The sequence below is a fragment of the Colias croceus genome, chromosome 27 (genome assembly GCF_905220415.1).
Source record: "Colias croceus chromosome 27, ilColCroc2.1".
Taxonomy (NCBI): Eukaryota; Metazoa; Arthropoda; class Insecta; order Lepidoptera; family Pieridae; genus Colias; species Colias croceus.
Window position 1 is genome coordinate 1266707 of NC_059563.1, and position 18575 is coordinate 1285281.

Here is an 18575-nt window from a genome sequence, read left to right on the forward strand (position 1 = left end):
CGATGTTACCAGGTCCATATTTTTTAAATTTGCTGCCCTTTACTGGGTTCAGCTTTGGCTGGCCAGACTCTATCACAATAAATATTGCACATACCCAATAGAAACCAACACAGTTCAAAATTTCGTGCTAAAATATATTTGTACGACTAGCCATAATAAAAATAAAAGTAATTAATATCACGTTTAATTTATGGACACAATTTATTAATTACGTAGGTACTCATGTTATTAGAGAAATACGGATATTAAAAAAATCCTAATGAAATGGACATATTATGTAGTTAGGTACTTACATATTTTTATTCATATATGTATAGAATACAGATAACAATAAATATTAATATTAAAATAACTATTTAAAGTGATCGTATTGTAGTGTCGGAAGTAGGTAAGCTATTATAAAATCAAACTATAAAATATAATCGGGGAAAAAAGTTTTATCGCATAATCGTTACAAAAAAAAATCCAACGTAATACTTACACCCTATTATAAAAGCGATATTCACTGTTATCTTCTCATTGTAATAATAAATGATTGACTCATAAGGTATGTTACTCAGCACAAAAAAAGAGAAATTGAATAACTGTGATTACCGCTCATTACCGATTTCCATAGAGTTCATGACTATTGACATTGTCAACTATTACATCATTTAATGACAGTGACAGTTCTAACGCTTTCCTTTTTAAGCTGCGTACATATAGAGAAAAAAGCCATTATATAGCCGTTAAGTCGGCCTTTGATGGTTTTGTGTGAATACAGCATTATATTGTCCATACAGCACATTTGGGCTCTGTGTAATTAGTAATTACTAAGCAATAAATAACCCTTATGTAAGTTTATGTAACGCAGGAAGCGAGATAATGTCAGCTTACGAAAATAATTTGCTTGTTAAAATAACAGCTTTCTAGCGTTTTCACTTCTGAAGCAATGGCGGGAATACGACTCATTTGGCTATATAATTTGACAATGACCATATTTGCCGCCATTTTTTGAAGAGACTCCATATTTGGAACACGTCGAAATACATTTTAAAGGTTCACTACGAAAAGTGAATTAATTGCAAGTGATTTAAGGCTCGTTGTGTTTGTATAAATGTATGACTTGTTACCTACGTATAAGAAATAAACATGTAATGTTATTAATTTAAATAAATTTAAAAGTTATTGTGTTTTATTTGTACTAACGGTAATTATAAAGACTAACCTAACCTAACTTTACAAAAAATCTTATCACATATCAATTCTTGGGAATACCCTTTAAAATGTAAAATTATTGCCATCCTAAATTTTTGGACGATTGATTGTTTAATACTGACACTTTTTCGCACTTTATTCGTTTTTTAAATGTTCGTAACTAATGTCAGCATGGTATCCACTAGGTCCTGCAGAATAAACGACTTGTTGCATTCTTCCATCTGGCAATAAAACATGGTAATGACCTTTGGTGCTTTCTCCTTTCTTCGCTTCGTACTGCCCGTAGAAGTTGCCACTGTCTGAGTCTCGTACTCTGTACCCGAACTCGTAGTTTGCTGCGTATTGTAACTGTAAACAGATAAATACTTATTAAATTAATTCGATTTATCCTACTAAAATTATAAATGCGAAAGTTTATGAGGATGCATGTTTGTAACTCTTTTACAGGAAAACCACTGAACGGATTTTGATAATAGATACTTGGCACTGATATGGAATGAGCTATAGAAATAAGAATACTTGATTTTTCCCGCAGGTTCGTCCGCTAAACCGCAAGGCGCAGCTAGTGATAGGTATATAGCTTTTCGCCAGCTTTAACAAAGCAATTACTCATCGAAAGCTGATTATAGATAATAGGTAATGATTGTGATGATGATTAGATGTTTCTGGTAAAAGGTAGATTATGTAATGACATAGGGAGGCCAAACAATGTCTCTGGCCTCCCAACTGTCTCCAGACACAAATATCATACCATAAAATATATAAACTAATATTAGTTAGAGTATATACTCTGTTGTAACTTGAATGTAAGGAAATTCGCATATGTAAGGATTTTTCCCGAAGAAATGGTGAAAAATGAAAATTTTAAACCTTATGAGAACTGTTAAATTTTGTATTTTCTTGTGATACAATTTACCCTGTAAGAGACAGGGTAAATTACATATTTTGTGTACCGTTCAATTACACAATTTTATCTGTGTTATGTGATAGAAAATAAGCTACAATTTGGGAACAACACGTTTCTATGTCCTAATCGTAGTTATACATAGGTTATAAGCTGCTTAAATTATGAAAATTATTTTTTATGGCTAATAACTGCAAGACATTTAAGTATATCTATTAAATAAACTCTGACAGAGATAATGATGTGTTTCGCAAACTCATAAATGCTATGAGTGCAGATAGCAATCACGATACTATCTTCTACAAAATTTAAAACAAAATAAAACCTTGTTACTGTGGGAAAAAAGTTATCTGTGAGAAAATTTGCTAAATGAGGCATTAAATATGCCTATTTATTTGAATCGGAACACATAACCTTAGAATAAATAGCATTTAATAGTAATTTAATGATATAATTTCACGTATTTCTGCCATTTTTTTTTTATGTGTATGTACAGGAACTGCGCAAGAGTTTGTAAGAGAATCATGGGCAGTTTTTATGATTTAGTTTAAGGTTCAGTGTACATTGCAGTTGTATGTATTCTTTATATATAAAAATGAATCGCAAAATGTGTTGGTAAGCGCATAACTCGAGAACGGGTGGACCGATTTCGATAATTCTTTTTTTATTATATTCCTTGAAGTACGAGGATGGTTCTTATGTAGAGAAAAGGTAAATATGTACCACGGGCGAAGCCGGGGCGGACCGCTAGTAATAAATAATAATATTTTTTATGTGTATTTTTTTAATACTGTATTTTATTGTATTATGTATGTTATGTTTGAAAATAAAAATGGTTTACAAGAGATTTGTGTATTTTATTAATTCCGTACCAATGCTTTTATTGTACTTGGATTTCTATAAATTACAAACAAGTTAAATTAAAAACACGAACGTGTTTTTCACTTTTTACACCAAGACATTTTGTTGAAAATTCTGAATGATTTTAAAGTCATAAGGTGAATTTTTTCTGACGATTTTTAGTTATGCAGATAACGATATTTACAAACATAAAGCTGTATTAAACAAGGGTTACATTCATAAGGGTCTATATTTTATTAAAATAATGTTCATTCAATAATTATGTGTATTTTATTTTAAAACTAACTAGTAAGTTATAAATAAAACAATACTTAAAAATAAATACTTACTTAAAACGAATACTTAAATTAATTACTAGAGTGGCGCAGGGACCCAAAGTGAGTCTTGGCCTGAATACTTAAATTGAATTACACTAACTTAAATAAAAAGAGGCAATATTAATTTATCTTACTTAGTTACTCTAGAAGCAAAATAAATTTAAGTAAATTGTACAAGGTCAGGTACATAAGGTCAAAAATACTTTAATATTGCAAAAGGTACGTTCAATAAATGCCTTCTACATCGTTATTTATTTCAAATTCACATATCATAATTGACCTCCATTTTATAGAGGAGCTATAAAATATAACGTAAATGTTTAGACATTATTTAAATATCAATGACTTAGAAATTAAAGACTTTTTAGCGGATTTTAAACGCGATTTATTCATTATAAAGTGTTCGAAACGTCGGGAAAATAATAGAATGAATAAATCGCATTTAAAATCCGTTAAAAAGTCTTTAATTTCTAAATGTATAATACTCGCGTAAAATCAAACCCTAGAAAATACTATCAATGAGTTAAGTCTCTATGTCGAATTTTATTAGGATAGACATCGCTGTTAGATTAATATAAGAAATGTGTTCCAGTTTTAACATAACTAATTATTTATTAATTGAAAATTAACATATTTCAAATAGTAATATTGTAAAGTTAATCTGTGCACGACAATGAAGTCTCACTAGGTTTTATAACCCTATCGGTACAGAACCCCAAAAACTAATAAGTGGATAGTTTTGATAAAACTAAACTTACTATACGTATAAAACTACACACTTAGTATTATACATACGTAGTCTATACTAATATTATAAAGTTGAAGAGTTTGTTTGTTTGAGCGCGCTAATCTCAGGAACTACTGGTCCGATTTGAAACATTCTTTCGGCGTTAGATAGCTCATTTATTAAGGAAGGCTATATATCATCACGCTAAGATCAACAGGAGCGGAATAATGCGAGTGAAACCGCGGAGAACAGCTAGTTTGTGTATAAAACAAAAAAGACATCGGAATTACAATATTAAATGCATTTTATCGTTTTTGAAGTCAGGTTTTTAGTTCAAGCTTCGACTTCATAAATAATTTATCAAACCACTTTCAATTTATGCAGTTTATGTAAATTATTCCTAACATTTCTATGCCTGTATGGATATCTTTTCCTATACTTTCGTGGGTAATGCACTTTTTTCTCTTTAGAGAGTTGATATACATCTAAATGCTCAATGTTTAAATTATGGTGACCAATCAGTTCTTTTAATTGAGACTGTGTAAGCATGTACACTGGCTCTAATAAGTTAGGTATGTGCGGTAAAGAATTCACGGGCAAATTAAACTTTAGTGATGAACTGTACGACTGTGCTCCATAAAAAGGTACACCGTAGGATGTTGATGGAACTTCATAAAAGCTACTAGAAAATTCAGGGTTATTCTTAAATTGACTGTATCTACTCGAGAAACTACCCTTCGAGTCACTTTGAAAGCTTAAAGGATTAGTATGTTGTAAGGGTTGGTCTGCTAATCTTACGGGGCCATGTTTTATAGGTTCATATTCGTATTCACTAGAACTAAAGTCATCGTAATTGTTATACTCATCTTCTTCATAAACTGATTCGAATTTGGACTTAGGTCGTTTTATTTTTAGCGGAGCATCATCATAGTCATCAATATAATCTGATGCTTCACCAATTTGAAAGCTTGGTGTTAAAAATACATTGAAATCGTTTCGTTTTTTATTAGCGGGACGTCGAAGTGCTTCCGCTATAGGAACATCTGTGTCGTTGGAATTAGTTTGTGGTCTATCTAAGGTTTCGTTTGAAACTGAAAGTAGAAAAGGAGATGTTTCTAGTTTGGATCGCTTATGTCTAATATGTGGGACTGTTATTTCATTGATACTTACATTATCATCACCGAAAGCCGATACTCCAGTCCCATCTTCTGTTAAATGTTGAACACCTTTTAACTTTGAACTTTTTAAATCATCTTCTGGATGTTCAGGTTGATAGCCATAGTGTGTTTTTTCATATGATGGATCGTCATTGTATATTAATTCCTTATTTATTTTATCAGGTTTATAATCAGTACCAACAGTTTGACTAGCTACTTCTACTTTGTAATAATTTGTGTGAAGAGTACTTGATTCAACTCTGGGTGCTTCGGTAGTTAGCTGTGGAATGACAAAACTAGTTTTATATGGTGTTTGATTTTCGATGTCAACTATTTCTTCATTGATGGGAGTATAATCACTAGCATAAATATGTGGCTGTTCAGTGTAAATTTGTTCATAATTAATGGCTGGTGTTTGCGGCGTCGGTTCTCTGAGAAAATAATATAAATCCGAAGGTGGACTGTTTTCATTTTCGAAAGACCTATCTGAGTCTACTAATGTTTTGAATTCTGACAACTGTTGAGTAGGGTTCTTCTTCAACAACATTTCCAGTGCATTTATTTCTTGGGCTGCACCGTAATTATGTACATTCTTTGGTATATATTTTCCATGGTAAAGAGCTTTAGGCAAAATAATAGCTGTATGTTCTTGATCCTGAGCAAGTCCAATATTACCATTAGGTTTGATTGTTACGCCTTCTTCAAACGCATCTGGAATTATATGCGGCTGTTTTGATTCCAAATATTGTTGATATTCAACCGAGTCATATGATCTATGGTTTCTACTTCTTTCTCTGCCTGTATTTGCTCTTATTAGTTTTTCCATGGCTTCATCCACGTTTGCGGTTCTGCTTTTAAATTCTTGTCTTCGGTTTGTTTTAGGTATTTGGGTTCTTTGTACATTTCTTGCTGGGATATCGTGAGTGCTTTGTGCAGTACTTGGCTTAGAGTTTTGTGGTACTCTAACTCTGATTTGCTTACGTGGAATAGTGGGTTGCGTGGTTGCATCGACTTTAATGTTAGTTTGTTGTTGTTCGAGCGCCAGTTGATGACTATCTTGCGATTCATGATATGCTTTCATATAACTATCAATTATTGGAGGACCTTGTGTTAATCTTTGTAGTTGAGCTTTGTGTTGCCGTATTCTCTCTGCGTTGAACATCGCTTGCTGATTACTAGCGTGTAGTCTTGCATTGTGTGCAGAATTACCAGCCAACGGATTACCATATGGTAGATTTGATGGACCACTCGACAGTCTTATGTCATCCATCCTTGCTTGTTCATTTATAACTTCATAAACTGGTCTAGCGTTATTTTTAGCGGCCGTCGTAATTTGCAATGCTAGTAGAATCAAGGCTGTGACTAATTTTATGGATCGTGAATGCGCCATTGTATCTGTAAAGAGAAATAATTGATTTAATTCCGTTCCCACTCGTTAGTCATGATTATATGCAGATATATAAATTCCATGCATAATTCAATCACAATACGGATTGATATCAGAATTATTTTAATTTATGTATGCTTTTAAATATGAATGACCTCCTGTTCGGTATAATATTAAGAACAGTGAAATAAACGGAAATAGAACAAAGATAAACAGCATCTAATCACCATAAGTTAGGCCATGTTTAAATATTTCCTTATTTAGATTCTGTATTTCATAACGATGCGCGAATACTAATTTGTTTACAAGCTTTCTCTGTGTCATAGGTAATTATTGTTAGTAGGTCAACTGTATTTTGTGCTAACACGTTTGATGGTCTGTTTAATGATTATTTAAATCATCAAGTGATATAATATGGAAACAGGTTTATAAGAGAATTTGTTTGAGTTATGTAGACGGTGTTTTAATTTATTTGCAATAATAATGTTCATGCTAGTGAACACTGGATAAGTGGTTAGAGATTTCGTCTTTTATGAAAAAATACGAAGGTTTGAGATTAGATTAACAAGGGCAAAATTTAAAATTAACTAGCTTACCGCCCGCGGCTTCGCCCGCTTTCTCTAAAACGATTTGAGATTTAAACTATACTATCTCTCAAGTTGAATCGAACTGCACATGGTGTGCGAATTTTATTATAATCGGTTAAGTGGTTTAGGAGTCCATTGAGGACAAACATTGTGACACGAGATTTATATATATGTATTAAGATTAAGATTAAGATTTACAATATCGATCTCTACACTATCAATGATCTCTATTTAATGACTCTATTATTATATATAAGGAACGACGATTAAGACCATATTAAGACATTGATGTGAATCGTGCAGTTTTCTCAAATGCATGTTTTAATTCGGATTTAACTCTACCTTCTTTCTATGAACATGGTAATTTAGCGGTTTATAAACAATTCGTTTTGTGCTAACCTTTACCTGCTAAATTAGGCATATCATTGTGAATGACACAAAAGGTTTTTGTTCAAACCAAGGTTGAAAGTATAGGTATAATGAATTGATAATATAACAATGGAGCTAGGAATTATTCAATTTAAAATATAATGAGTTTAGATAATTATCTACTAAATTTATTTAATTTGTCCTATTACTTTTCTTCGTTTTGCGCGTATTCATTTTATTACTTGTCAGTTGTCTCATGTCTGTTATTTTTATTTTAGCCGCTTTGATTATATTCTTATTAAATAATATCTAACGTTAACATTATGATTGAGTTTTTATGATTACAAGATTATGCCATGGACCAATATCTTGTGTATATTGGGTCCATGATTATACCAAGGTTATTTTTTATGCATTTGAAAATAACATATTACGATTTGCATTTAATGATAGACTTCGATATTTATGTAACCGACACACACTTGACCTTTCTTTAGATCAACGATCACTTTCACCATGTATAAAACAAGTATGGTTACAATTTAGTTATTAAGGATTTCCTAGGTGTCCAGTTTTTTGAACCTAAGATCCGTTAGTACCTAGTTGATTGGTTTTGTATGGTTCCGTATGTATATCCTGTGTACTTATGGAATTCCCGGTAATATTACTTCTTAACTAGCTTTTTATGCCGTAAAAAGTTTAAATATGTGGACGTAGTGACGGAGAAACTTTTTTATGTACATGCAGTTTGAATTCTGTGTGTGTATCTAATCTATGTGTGTCTGCCAACATCCGCCAACTCGCTTGGCCATCTTGGTGGATTATGGCCTGTACCATAGACCCAAGTCCCATCAGTTGGAACATACATATTTGTGCTGATGATGATGATGATGTATGATTGTTCATGTATGATTTGTATGTTAGTTCCCCGACGAGTACAATATGGAGGTCTTCAAGAAAAGAGTGAACAGGTACCTTCTAGGAAAGCGCGCTCCATCTTAGGCCACATCTCAGCTTTCCATCAGGCGAGATAGTGGTCAAGCGCTTTCCTATCAAATAATAAAAAAAAAAAAAAAAAAAAAAAAAAAAAAAAAAATGTGTGTAACTGCAAATCATTTTCTTTTGTGTATTAAATTTTAAATCTTTTATGTATGAAGTAAATGCGTATCACATGTTTCTTTGACCGATTTCTTAAAGGGCAAGTAAAAAGGTTTTATTCTACGTCACTCGGGATTTACCCTGCGACCTTTATATGGAATGCTTTAATTATCACTATTCCAAGATGGTCTTTAACAGTTTGCTATATTGATGTTTAAAAAATATGCCTAATTACAGTCCCCGATTTTGAACATCTACATATGGGACATACTGAATTGGTATGTTAGTTGATTGTTTTTCTTGATTCTGACGAATATTTTTGCGAATAGACATGGTATTGTATTATCTGTGGTAAATAGCTCTTAGAGCTAGCGCGCAAGAGCAACTTTTGTCTCCGCAACTATTTTGTCTCTCCCATCAACTCTATGGGCTAGGAAGAAAGTGCGCGCACGTAGCGACGCAACTCCCCATAGAGTTGATGGGAGAGACAAAATAGTTGCGGAGACAAAACTTGCTCTTGCGCGCTAGCTCTGGGAAAATTTAGTTCGTACTTTTCTTGAAAGAATGGTATTCATTATTCAACTATTCAATTTTGCTTCAGAACTTAAATTACTTACTATTTGAGATTTAATTTTATAGCATTCAAATTCATATATGCTGTATAAATATGTTTATTTTAAAGAATAGAAAAAAAATCGATCGCGAGGCGATATTCTTACCCAAAGGCTCCTCTATTCTGAAAAAAATATCTCAACGTTGAATTTAGATCAAACGCGATGTCAAACTATTCTCTACAACTAAGCTCTACAATAATATGCAGAGTTTTCTTTTTTTTTTTAATCACACATTCTGGATTTGTCAGATCAAACGAGCAAATGCTCATTCTAACCCTACTATGTAAAACTCTTTTAGTGTAAACAGGCGTAGAGCATTTCGTTTGTTGTTCTTAGCGTGTTCGATAAGATTCTATGCAATGTTCTAATACTGAACAACACTTAATACGAGTTTTCGTTTACACTAAAAGATCACGTAAGAATTCTCTTTCTCTAGCTCTATGTTCGTTTGGTCTAAATGCACCGAAATAATTAACCACCAAATGCCTTTCTGTTAATAAGCGTTGAAACATTTTAATCTAAATTTCATATGCATTATAATTTTTTCCAATCTATCAACAATTAAGTTTGACGAAACAATTTCTCATCCGATAACCCATTATCTAGAATCAGTAAAAACAACAAGCGTGGGAACAAATTATTTCAATCGAGTGCTTACATTGTTCACATTTTCACAGTCACTTTACTGTTTTTATAAAGATGCAGTAAGGACTTCTATATTTGGCTTTATGTCATAATTTTGTTAACAAAATTGGCGTGTTTTTCTTATATACTACATAATAAAAATTAAAAGCATAACGTACCAAACCGACTAAAACATTAGTTAAAAAAAACGACGTGTGGCACTCGGGGACTGCCGCGGTAAAGCTATTGCATGGTATGCCTTCAAGCCACACCTCCGCCCGTCGGAATGGGGAGCGTGAGGTTTTTTCGTTACGGAATTTCTCGATTCCCCGCGCTCAAGGCCCGCGATAGAAGCTATGCAATAGCTAAAAAATAATGGGTTTAATTTTTATGTAGTATAAGAAAACACCCCTATACGAATGCAATTATTTTATTATGACCCCTTGATAAGTGGACAAAGTTTGAATTAAATCTATCATTTTTAATGGGTCAAAATCGAGTCAAGGATTAGGATCTCATATTTTATATGTTTGTTGTAATAATAGCTTTAATTAATGAATATTTTAATAATGTGCAGTATGACGATAAGGAAACGATTGGACCGATTTTGATACAGCTTTTAATGTCATGAAGCTGATTAACAGGAGTTTCCATTTTTTGACATTTTAATTAAATTTGTATTGTGTAATCCTTTATGTACGGATACTGTTATAATCAAGGACGTAAAAATCAGCCCTATAGAGTTTTTATTTTGGATTTTTTCACGGTCACAATTTAAAAGTTTCTTTAGCTCAGATAAACAGTATTTTGATCTTATCTATACTTAGTCTATACCATGCATATACGATTGCATCAAATATTGACGAGTGTGTAATATTTGCCAATTCGGATACGCATTGCTGAAATTGGAATTATTGGCACTTCCTGGAATCTGATATACCTAGGTATATAATATATTGCATTTTCATACTTATTTGGGATTGAAAAGATGATATGGAAAGTTGTTTCACGATATTGTGTCACTTTTAAAAATAAATACGTGCCAATAATTTCTGTTAACGAATTTGTAGGATCTTAATCCTGAATTGAATTAAATGGAATTACTAGTATATAGGTATCTACTTCCCAATGTAATCAATGCTTAAAAGCCGGTTATTTTAATATTCATTTATTCGTGTTAAATATGGTTATAATACGATTTCGCAACTTGTTCCTACACAAATCGGAAGTACTAAAAACATATCGGTATTGTATAATAAATACTACATTGTATACACTTATAATTATAAATTTTAATATTAAGGATTAAGGATATTAAATATTCAAAAGTTAAGCATTCAATAACTTCGTTTAAAGTTATCGTTATTATTAACAATATCAAAGCTTCAATAGCAAGTAATTTTTCTCTTTATTAATGACTCTATCTAATAATTAATTACTATTATCCAATCAATGTGAAAGATTCATTCTTGCAATTAATTCTAAATTTATTTTTAAAATAAACGTCACAGTCATGTTGAACTTAAAAGTGATTAAATGTATTCAAATTGATGAGAGATTGTTATTCGCAGATTTAAGGAAAATTATAGTAATTACAATACATTACATTTTTAAAACATATGAATACATACAATTGAAAAACATAACCTTCCTTCCCCAAAGGAAACCTACGATTAAAAAATAATAGAAACATCATCCTGTCAAACCGAAATAACGAATAACCGTTTTCCGATAACGGTATTGCTCATCGCAACGTTACGTAACTGTTACATAATAACGGAAACTGAGCGGAAGTATCGCCGAATGTGACCGACTTTGTCACGAAATGTTATATTGAATGATGACCTGTGATGCAGCGTGCAATTTCTAAACGTGCGTTCTTGTTAATTGAAAAAAAAAAACAATTATTTATTAATGTTCTTACGGTGCATTTAGACCAAACGAACATAGAGCCAGAGCTAGAGCCTAGAGCAAGAGCATTCTTTCGTGATAATTTAGTTTAAACGAAAACTCGTATTCAGTGTTGTTCAGTATTAAAACATTGCGTATAATCTTTTCGAACGCACTAAGAACAACGAAAGAATGCTCTACGCCTGTTTACACTAAAATAATTTGATATAGCGGGGTTAGAATGAGCATTCTCTCGTTTGATCTAAACGCACCGTTAGACAAATATTAATAAGTATGTGTAATTAACAGGTAAATGTAATTAAAAAAATGTCTTTCAATTTATCAATTAATTAATTCTGTAAGCGAAAATCAACACCCTGTGCAGAGTGCAGACCGCAGTTGCGATAAGACGTAGTTTATTTTTTTCTGTTACTACCCACGATTGTTATTTCTTACGATAATTAAATAAAAGATGTACTTAGATGTTGCGGGATGTTTTTGTTACTTTTGTGAATGAATGTATGTAATAACTAATAACTAATTTGTATTATTGATTGTCAATATTATCGAATCTTAATTGTCTTCTTATGTCGACGGCGCTGGCGCGCGGTAAATCTCTAAAGAGATTATTTTTGCGGCAGATTAATTTAATTTATAATGAATTGTATTATTGTAGTATATAAAATAAATAAAAAAATAAATGTAGACTCTACAGTGTCAAACCAGTCTCTACATATTTGACATCTCTCATAGGTAGTTACATAAAGCTGGTTAATTTATTTTATAGATTGTTTAGTTGTTAGAAGCAATTTATCTTGGGAATATTGGTTCAAATTAAAAAAAAGAGCTTTTAATGATTGAAGTGTAATCAATCCATTTAATTTGGAAAAAAAAATATACTTATTTAATTAAATTACATTCAATTAACCCACATAACTAATAACTATGTATTAAGTAAACTGTCGCATATTACTTAAATATTCAATAAAGTTCACGTTTGCTTGCCCTTATAACACTAAAGTTCATAAGTTAAAGTTTAAAGCGAAAGTAGAACTCCTTGAAGCCTACTTGACAATGGTTACTATAAATAACTTAGATCAGGTATTTAGGTGAAATAGCTTTGTGCATTGTATTGTTTTTTTTATTACTGCATTGTTGTTATACATTTTTAGGAACTGAATTCGCATAATGAAACTTTTAGCAATAATATACTTTATAATAATTATTTACCGTGTTTTTTTTATTGATTTAAATTTTAGATCTATATTTTTTGGAAGAAAATTAAGTTTGATAAAGCACAGATAATTTAATACTATAGCATACCTATTTACCTATATTATTTTTAATTACATAAGTATTTCGTCGATTTTCAATAGGTTTATAAGTCCATACTTTTATATTCATAAGACCAAATTGCAGTATAAAGTAGATATAAATAATTTTAATAAATCTACTCAAATATGTACAGTTCGTTAACACATATGCAAAAACCTAATGTTTATGTAAATACTAAAACATCATACGTACAAAATTCCAAATCCGTAAAGTGCACACAAAAAAAAAATACGTTATTAAAAAACTAACGCATTGACACACATTTCACAGATAATCAATTAAATGAATAGTCTATGGAAAAAAAAGATGGCGTGAGCGCGCCAAAATGATCTTGGCGTTACTGAATCTCGGATGTCTGTGTAGTAGTATAAATCGATAGGCGAATGTTTTTGCTATTAGGGGGGATAAATTAAATACTAGATTATATTATTTTATGAATTTTATCTAAATCTAAACTTGTAATGAATATTAATACGTTCAAAACATTGTAAATACGTAGGTACAACTTCATATTTCATCCTACAAGGATTTGCATTAGGCTCCTAATTAAATTGTTATAGTTAGGTAATAAGTGTGATGTAATTAATATTAATTACAGTGTATAACATTATGTTTTATTGATTATTATTGCTTTAAGGAACTATAGGATCTAAAAGTTCATTCAATGGCTTAGATTGTGTAAGTGGACACAAACTTAATTAAATAATAAAAGTTATAATATTTAAAACAGGTTATTTGTTTCTTTTTTATGCCTTTTAACAAACAATAACTGTGTAGCATATTTTTGTAAAGTTAATGTTTTTAGCAAAATAAAGATTTTTATTATTATTATTTATTATTAACAGGTTATTTGTTTTTTTTATGCCTTTTATGCACGGTCTACTTATTTTGTGTCCATCGGACACCATTTACTAAGGAGAAAGAATATAATTATTTCATTCAGTAACTATCTGAATCAAATCTCAATTTATAATAACTTTTAATAAAAATAGTTATTCTTAGACGTACCTAGTTAGCTTAAAAACAAAAATTAAAAGTCATTAAAATATTTTTTTGAGTGATAGGTAGGTAATGATAAAGGCGTGATTGAGTAACAGACAGAGTTACTTTCGCATTTATAATATTAAAGTATGGAGTATATATGGATTGCTAACTCAGATAAAAAATAAGTATAATTATCATGTCAGCTAATTAGGTAGGTAGGTACCTATGCTTAAAAGTTTAACGAAAGTTGATCGAAATAAATAATTAAGACGTAAATAATATATTTTGTATTCACATATTGTACGCATCATTACATAGAACGTGATTTTGTGAGCAAATTTAACAATGACATTATGTAATGACTAGCTATGCTCCGCGGTTTTACCCGCAGTGCTCTATTATATTATTAGCGATAAGCGAGATGATAATATCATCGAGACTATCGAGGCTATAGGCTATATATTATAAAGGCTATACAGCCTCCCTCGATAAATGGGCTATCTAACAGCAAAATAATTTTTCAAATCGGACCAGTAGTTCCCGTGATTAGCGCGTTCAAACATACAAACTCTTCAGCCTTATAATATTAGTATAGATTAGGTAAAATGTCGTCTGCGTATGCGTTGCGTTCTATCATCTTGCACAAGTTTCATTAAAATTCGGTGCACATATTATTAACTAAAGAATACAAAAGTAGTTATCGTTTAGTATTCATATTTTTATACGTTGTATAATTTCGACAATTCAACCAAGCGGCTCGTTGGTCTAGGGGTATGATTTTCGCTTAGGGTGCGAGAGGTCCCGGGTTCAAATCCCGGACGAGCCCGCAAAATCCTTTTTGTTTTTTTTATTATTAAAATGTGTCACAATTATTTTAAATAAAAGTAATTTTAACTAATTTTGAGTTTTGTTTATTTTAACTTGATTTTTATCAAAACATCTCATATCATTACTATAATATTTTTTTATCTGACTACATGACGTAATCTAATTAATTAATAACAATTAACAATTTTATTAAAATGCAAAAAAATATGACACATTGGTAAATTAATTATTTATCCGTAATAAAAACACATAATTATTATCATCTACTTAAGCGCCATCTAGGCGAAGTAATGAAATGTTGTGTTAAGTAGATAATATATTAACACAGTGTATTAGACAGTGTTAATATATAGATGGCGCTTTTCACAAAAATGCCGACATTGATAAAAATTGTAATTTGCACTGCAAATTTTGCAGCATTTAAAAAATTAACTTATTTCATCTACTTATTTAGAGATTAGTGCATTCAAACAAACGAACGAACACTAGCTTTATGTTATAAGCACTTATTAGTATACATTAGGTACTAGTTAGCTTTCCACCCGCAGCTTCACCCGCGCAGTAAAAGAAAAAACCCGCATAGTTTCCGTTCCCGTGGGATTTCCGGGATAAAACCTATCCTATTTCCCGGGGTAAAAAGTAGCCTATGTCCTTTCTCGAGTATCAAAATATTTCTATACCAAATTTCATGCAAATTGGTTCAGTAGTTAAGGCGTGATTGATGAGTAACAGACAGACAGACAGAGTTACTTTCGCATTTATAATATTATAGTATGGATGAAATGGATGTTATTGTTGGCTTTTATCCGATCTATTAGTCCAATAAAACAGACTACTATTAAAAACAAACACAATTCATACGAAAAACATTTATTTATCAAATCTAAATCACAATTTCACTAAACTACCTAAACTCAAATACTGGTCATGAAATAATCTTCAGGCGGGCAAGGATCATTAGTATCAATCGGTTTATATCTATAAATCTTACCTCTCGTACCAATTATAATATTATTTCTATGATCAAAAGCCATGCCAGTAATTTTAAAACCCAATTGGCCGATTTTAACGGGCAGAATACTCTTCGTAAACAATCTGAACAATGACCCTTTCACTGCTACTATTGCTTCGTCATGTTTATTCAGTTTTAGTATATACTTTAGTTCCCTCGAAAATCCTTTGTATTGTATCGGTTCATAAAGATCAGTTGAAAAGAAGTACAATCTTCCATCTACGTATTCGTAGAACGCGTTTCCTTTCCCATCCAAAACGAAATTGTAGGCTTTCGGTATTTTCTCATATCGTTTTATAGCTGCAGAACCATTGACGAATCTAAATATTTCGTGATTATGTCCAGTAGTTATGTACATTTGGTTATCTGTCTTGTCTATAAAGATGCTGCGTATATCATCATCTCCTATGGGTCTGTCAGCAAGGATTTCTGGTCTTGAATAGTCATAAGTGACGAGTCCTTGATTTGTGCCAATGTACACTATGTTATTTGCAACATCAATACCAATGCATTGTCCTATAATATCGTCTGATACTGGTAACTCTTTTACTCCAAGAGCCCCGTGTTTTAAAATGTGTATACCTTTAGTATAATTCCTTTTGTGCAGCAGGAAAAATATGTTTTCCGTTCTAGGATCAATGACCATTCCTGTGGGATAGCCATCTATAGCAGCTATGAGTTGACGTTTGTAATACTCGTTCCCGATTTTAACCCTTTCGCATTTATCTGCCGTCAATTCAGTGATAAGCAGGGATAGTAAGATGGTTATTACTTTTCTTAAAGCTTTCATGATTCATGACAATCCCTGGAAAAAAAATTAAGATTAAGCACGATTTTAAGCAATTGCATGGAAATTATAGTCAGAGAGCACTCCATTGACTTTTTTTCCTTTACAGATTTTCTTTAATATTTAAAATGTAAAGGATGAAATAAGCTCCATACCTAATGCAAGTGTTGACGAAGGGATATTGCAGTATGGATGACATCCGCCTCTTTATAAAACACGCTCATTGTTATGTCATTGGAGACCAGTTTGTAAATATAATGCGTTTGGGCGATATAAAGGGTGCACTTTCATATATATTTTATATTAGGTTCGCAGCGGAAATCTAGTAGTAAGATTTCTGCCCGCGTTTTCAAAGAACAACCCGCATAGACCATAGTTCTCGTTCCCGTGGGATTACCGGAATAAAACCTATTCTATGTGTTAATCCAAGTTACCCTCTATATGTGTGCTAAATTTCATTATAATCGGTTCAGTAGTATTTGCGTGAAAGAGTAACAAATATACACATACATCTATCCTCACAAACTTTCGCATTTATAATATTAATAGGATAGGATAGGATTGATTTCCAATTTCAATTGATTTCGTAAAAAGGGTCGAATTTATCTTATATATCCTACTAGCTTACCGTCCGCGGCTTCGCCCGCTTTGTCTAAAACCTAATAAATTATATACTTACACCTTCCTCTTGAATCACTCTATCTATTAAAAAAACGTTTTAAAGATTTAAGCATACAAAGGGACAAAGGGACAGAGAAAGCGACTTTGTTTTATATAATGTAGTGATTATGTTAAAAATGCGAAAGTAACTTTGTCTGCTGATTTGTCAGCCTGTCCGTCCCTCTTCTTACGCTTACAACATTTTGATGAAATTTGGTATAAACATTGTTGAAATTGATATTTTTGGTTTTATGGCATTCAAATGCTTTATAATTAAAATAAATTTATAAGGAATAGAAAAAAATTCGATCACGATTCTTCTCCATAGATACTCCTTTCCGAATCGGTGGTAAATGTTAAAAACATGTATTGACGTGAATTTTTATTTTTTGGTTGTATTCTTTATTTTATATAAATATTGTTTCTAAGCATTGTTTCATATCTGAGAAAGAATAGGTTTGTTTGATATACAGGCGCAGGAACTCGGGTATTCCATAGAAGTTTGAATACGCGGGCGCGGGCGGCTACTAAAAAGATGAAAAAGTCTCCAAGTCGAGGTAGACCGGACTCTCAGTGGAGTTTCGTTTGCAAAAGTAGCGGACCTAAATCTGACTTCTGATATATATTGTATAGATCCCAGACATCCTATAGACAGATGTTGCCAACCAGTTTTGTGGTCCCCCTGCCCGCACCCCGGTAATTAAATATGGCATACAAAGAAAAAAATAAAAATTTCCAAAACATGCCGTGTGGGGTATCAAATGAAAGAGCTTATTGAGTAGATCACGAATATATAGCATACTATATACATTTCTTACACTTTCTCTAAGATTTTTTAGAAATATACATTTCAGTGCTGCTTTTCTGCAGGTACACGACATTGTGCGACAGTTGGATTGACATTTACACGGTTTTATCATCAGTTTTATTCATGAGTTTTCAATCTATAGTGGTTTAAAGTTAACTCAAAAATGGACCATTTTCGTAAATTTTCTAAAAAATCTTAGAGAAAGTGTAAGAAATGTATATAGTATGCTATATATTCGTGATCTATTCAATAAGCTCTTTCATTTGATACCCCACACGGCATGTTTTGGAAATTTTTATTTTTTTCTTTGTATGCCATATTTAATTACCGGGGTGCGGGCAGGGGGACCACAAAACTGGTTGGCAAAATCTGTCTATAGGATGTCTGGGACCTATACAATATATATCAGAAGTCAAATTTAGGTCCGCT

At 31.7% G+C, this 18575-nt stretch overlaps 2 protein-coding genes and 1 non-coding gene across 3 annotated transcripts; 1 reads left to right on the forward strand and 2 right to left on the reverse strand.

The window, feature by feature from the left end:
• Positions 1–219: 219 nt before the first annotated feature.
• Positions 220–13428, reverse strand: LOC123703695. Its single transcript, XM_045651776.1, has 3 exons — positions 13260–13428; positions 5177–6558; positions 220–1545 (listed from the first exon to the last, which is right to left on the reverse strand). The coding sequence occupies exons 2-3, from the start codon at positions 6551–6553 to the stop codon at positions 1333–1335; spliced, it is 1590 nt and encodes a 529-aa protein (XP_045507732.1). The 5' UTR covers positions 6554–6558; positions 13260–13428; the 3' UTR covers positions 220–1332.
• Positions 13429–14805: 1377 nt separating this feature from the next.
• On the forward strand, positions 14806–14877 carry Trnap-agg. Its single transcript has one exon. It is a non-coding gene; the product is annotated as a tRNA-Pro (tRNA).
• An 856-nt stretch (positions 14878–15733) lies between these two features.
• On the reverse strand, positions 15734–16944 carry LOC123703706. The gene is made up of 2 exons (XM_045651797.1): positions 16834–16944; positions 15734–16696 (listed from the first exon to the last, which is right to left on the reverse strand). Exon 2 carries the CDS (start codon positions 16679–16681, stop codon positions 15794–15796), a length of 888 nt encoding a protein of 295 aa, XP_045507753.1. The 5' UTR covers positions 16682–16696; positions 16834–16944; the 3' UTR covers positions 15734–15793.
• Positions 16945–18575: the final 1631 nt, after the last annotated feature.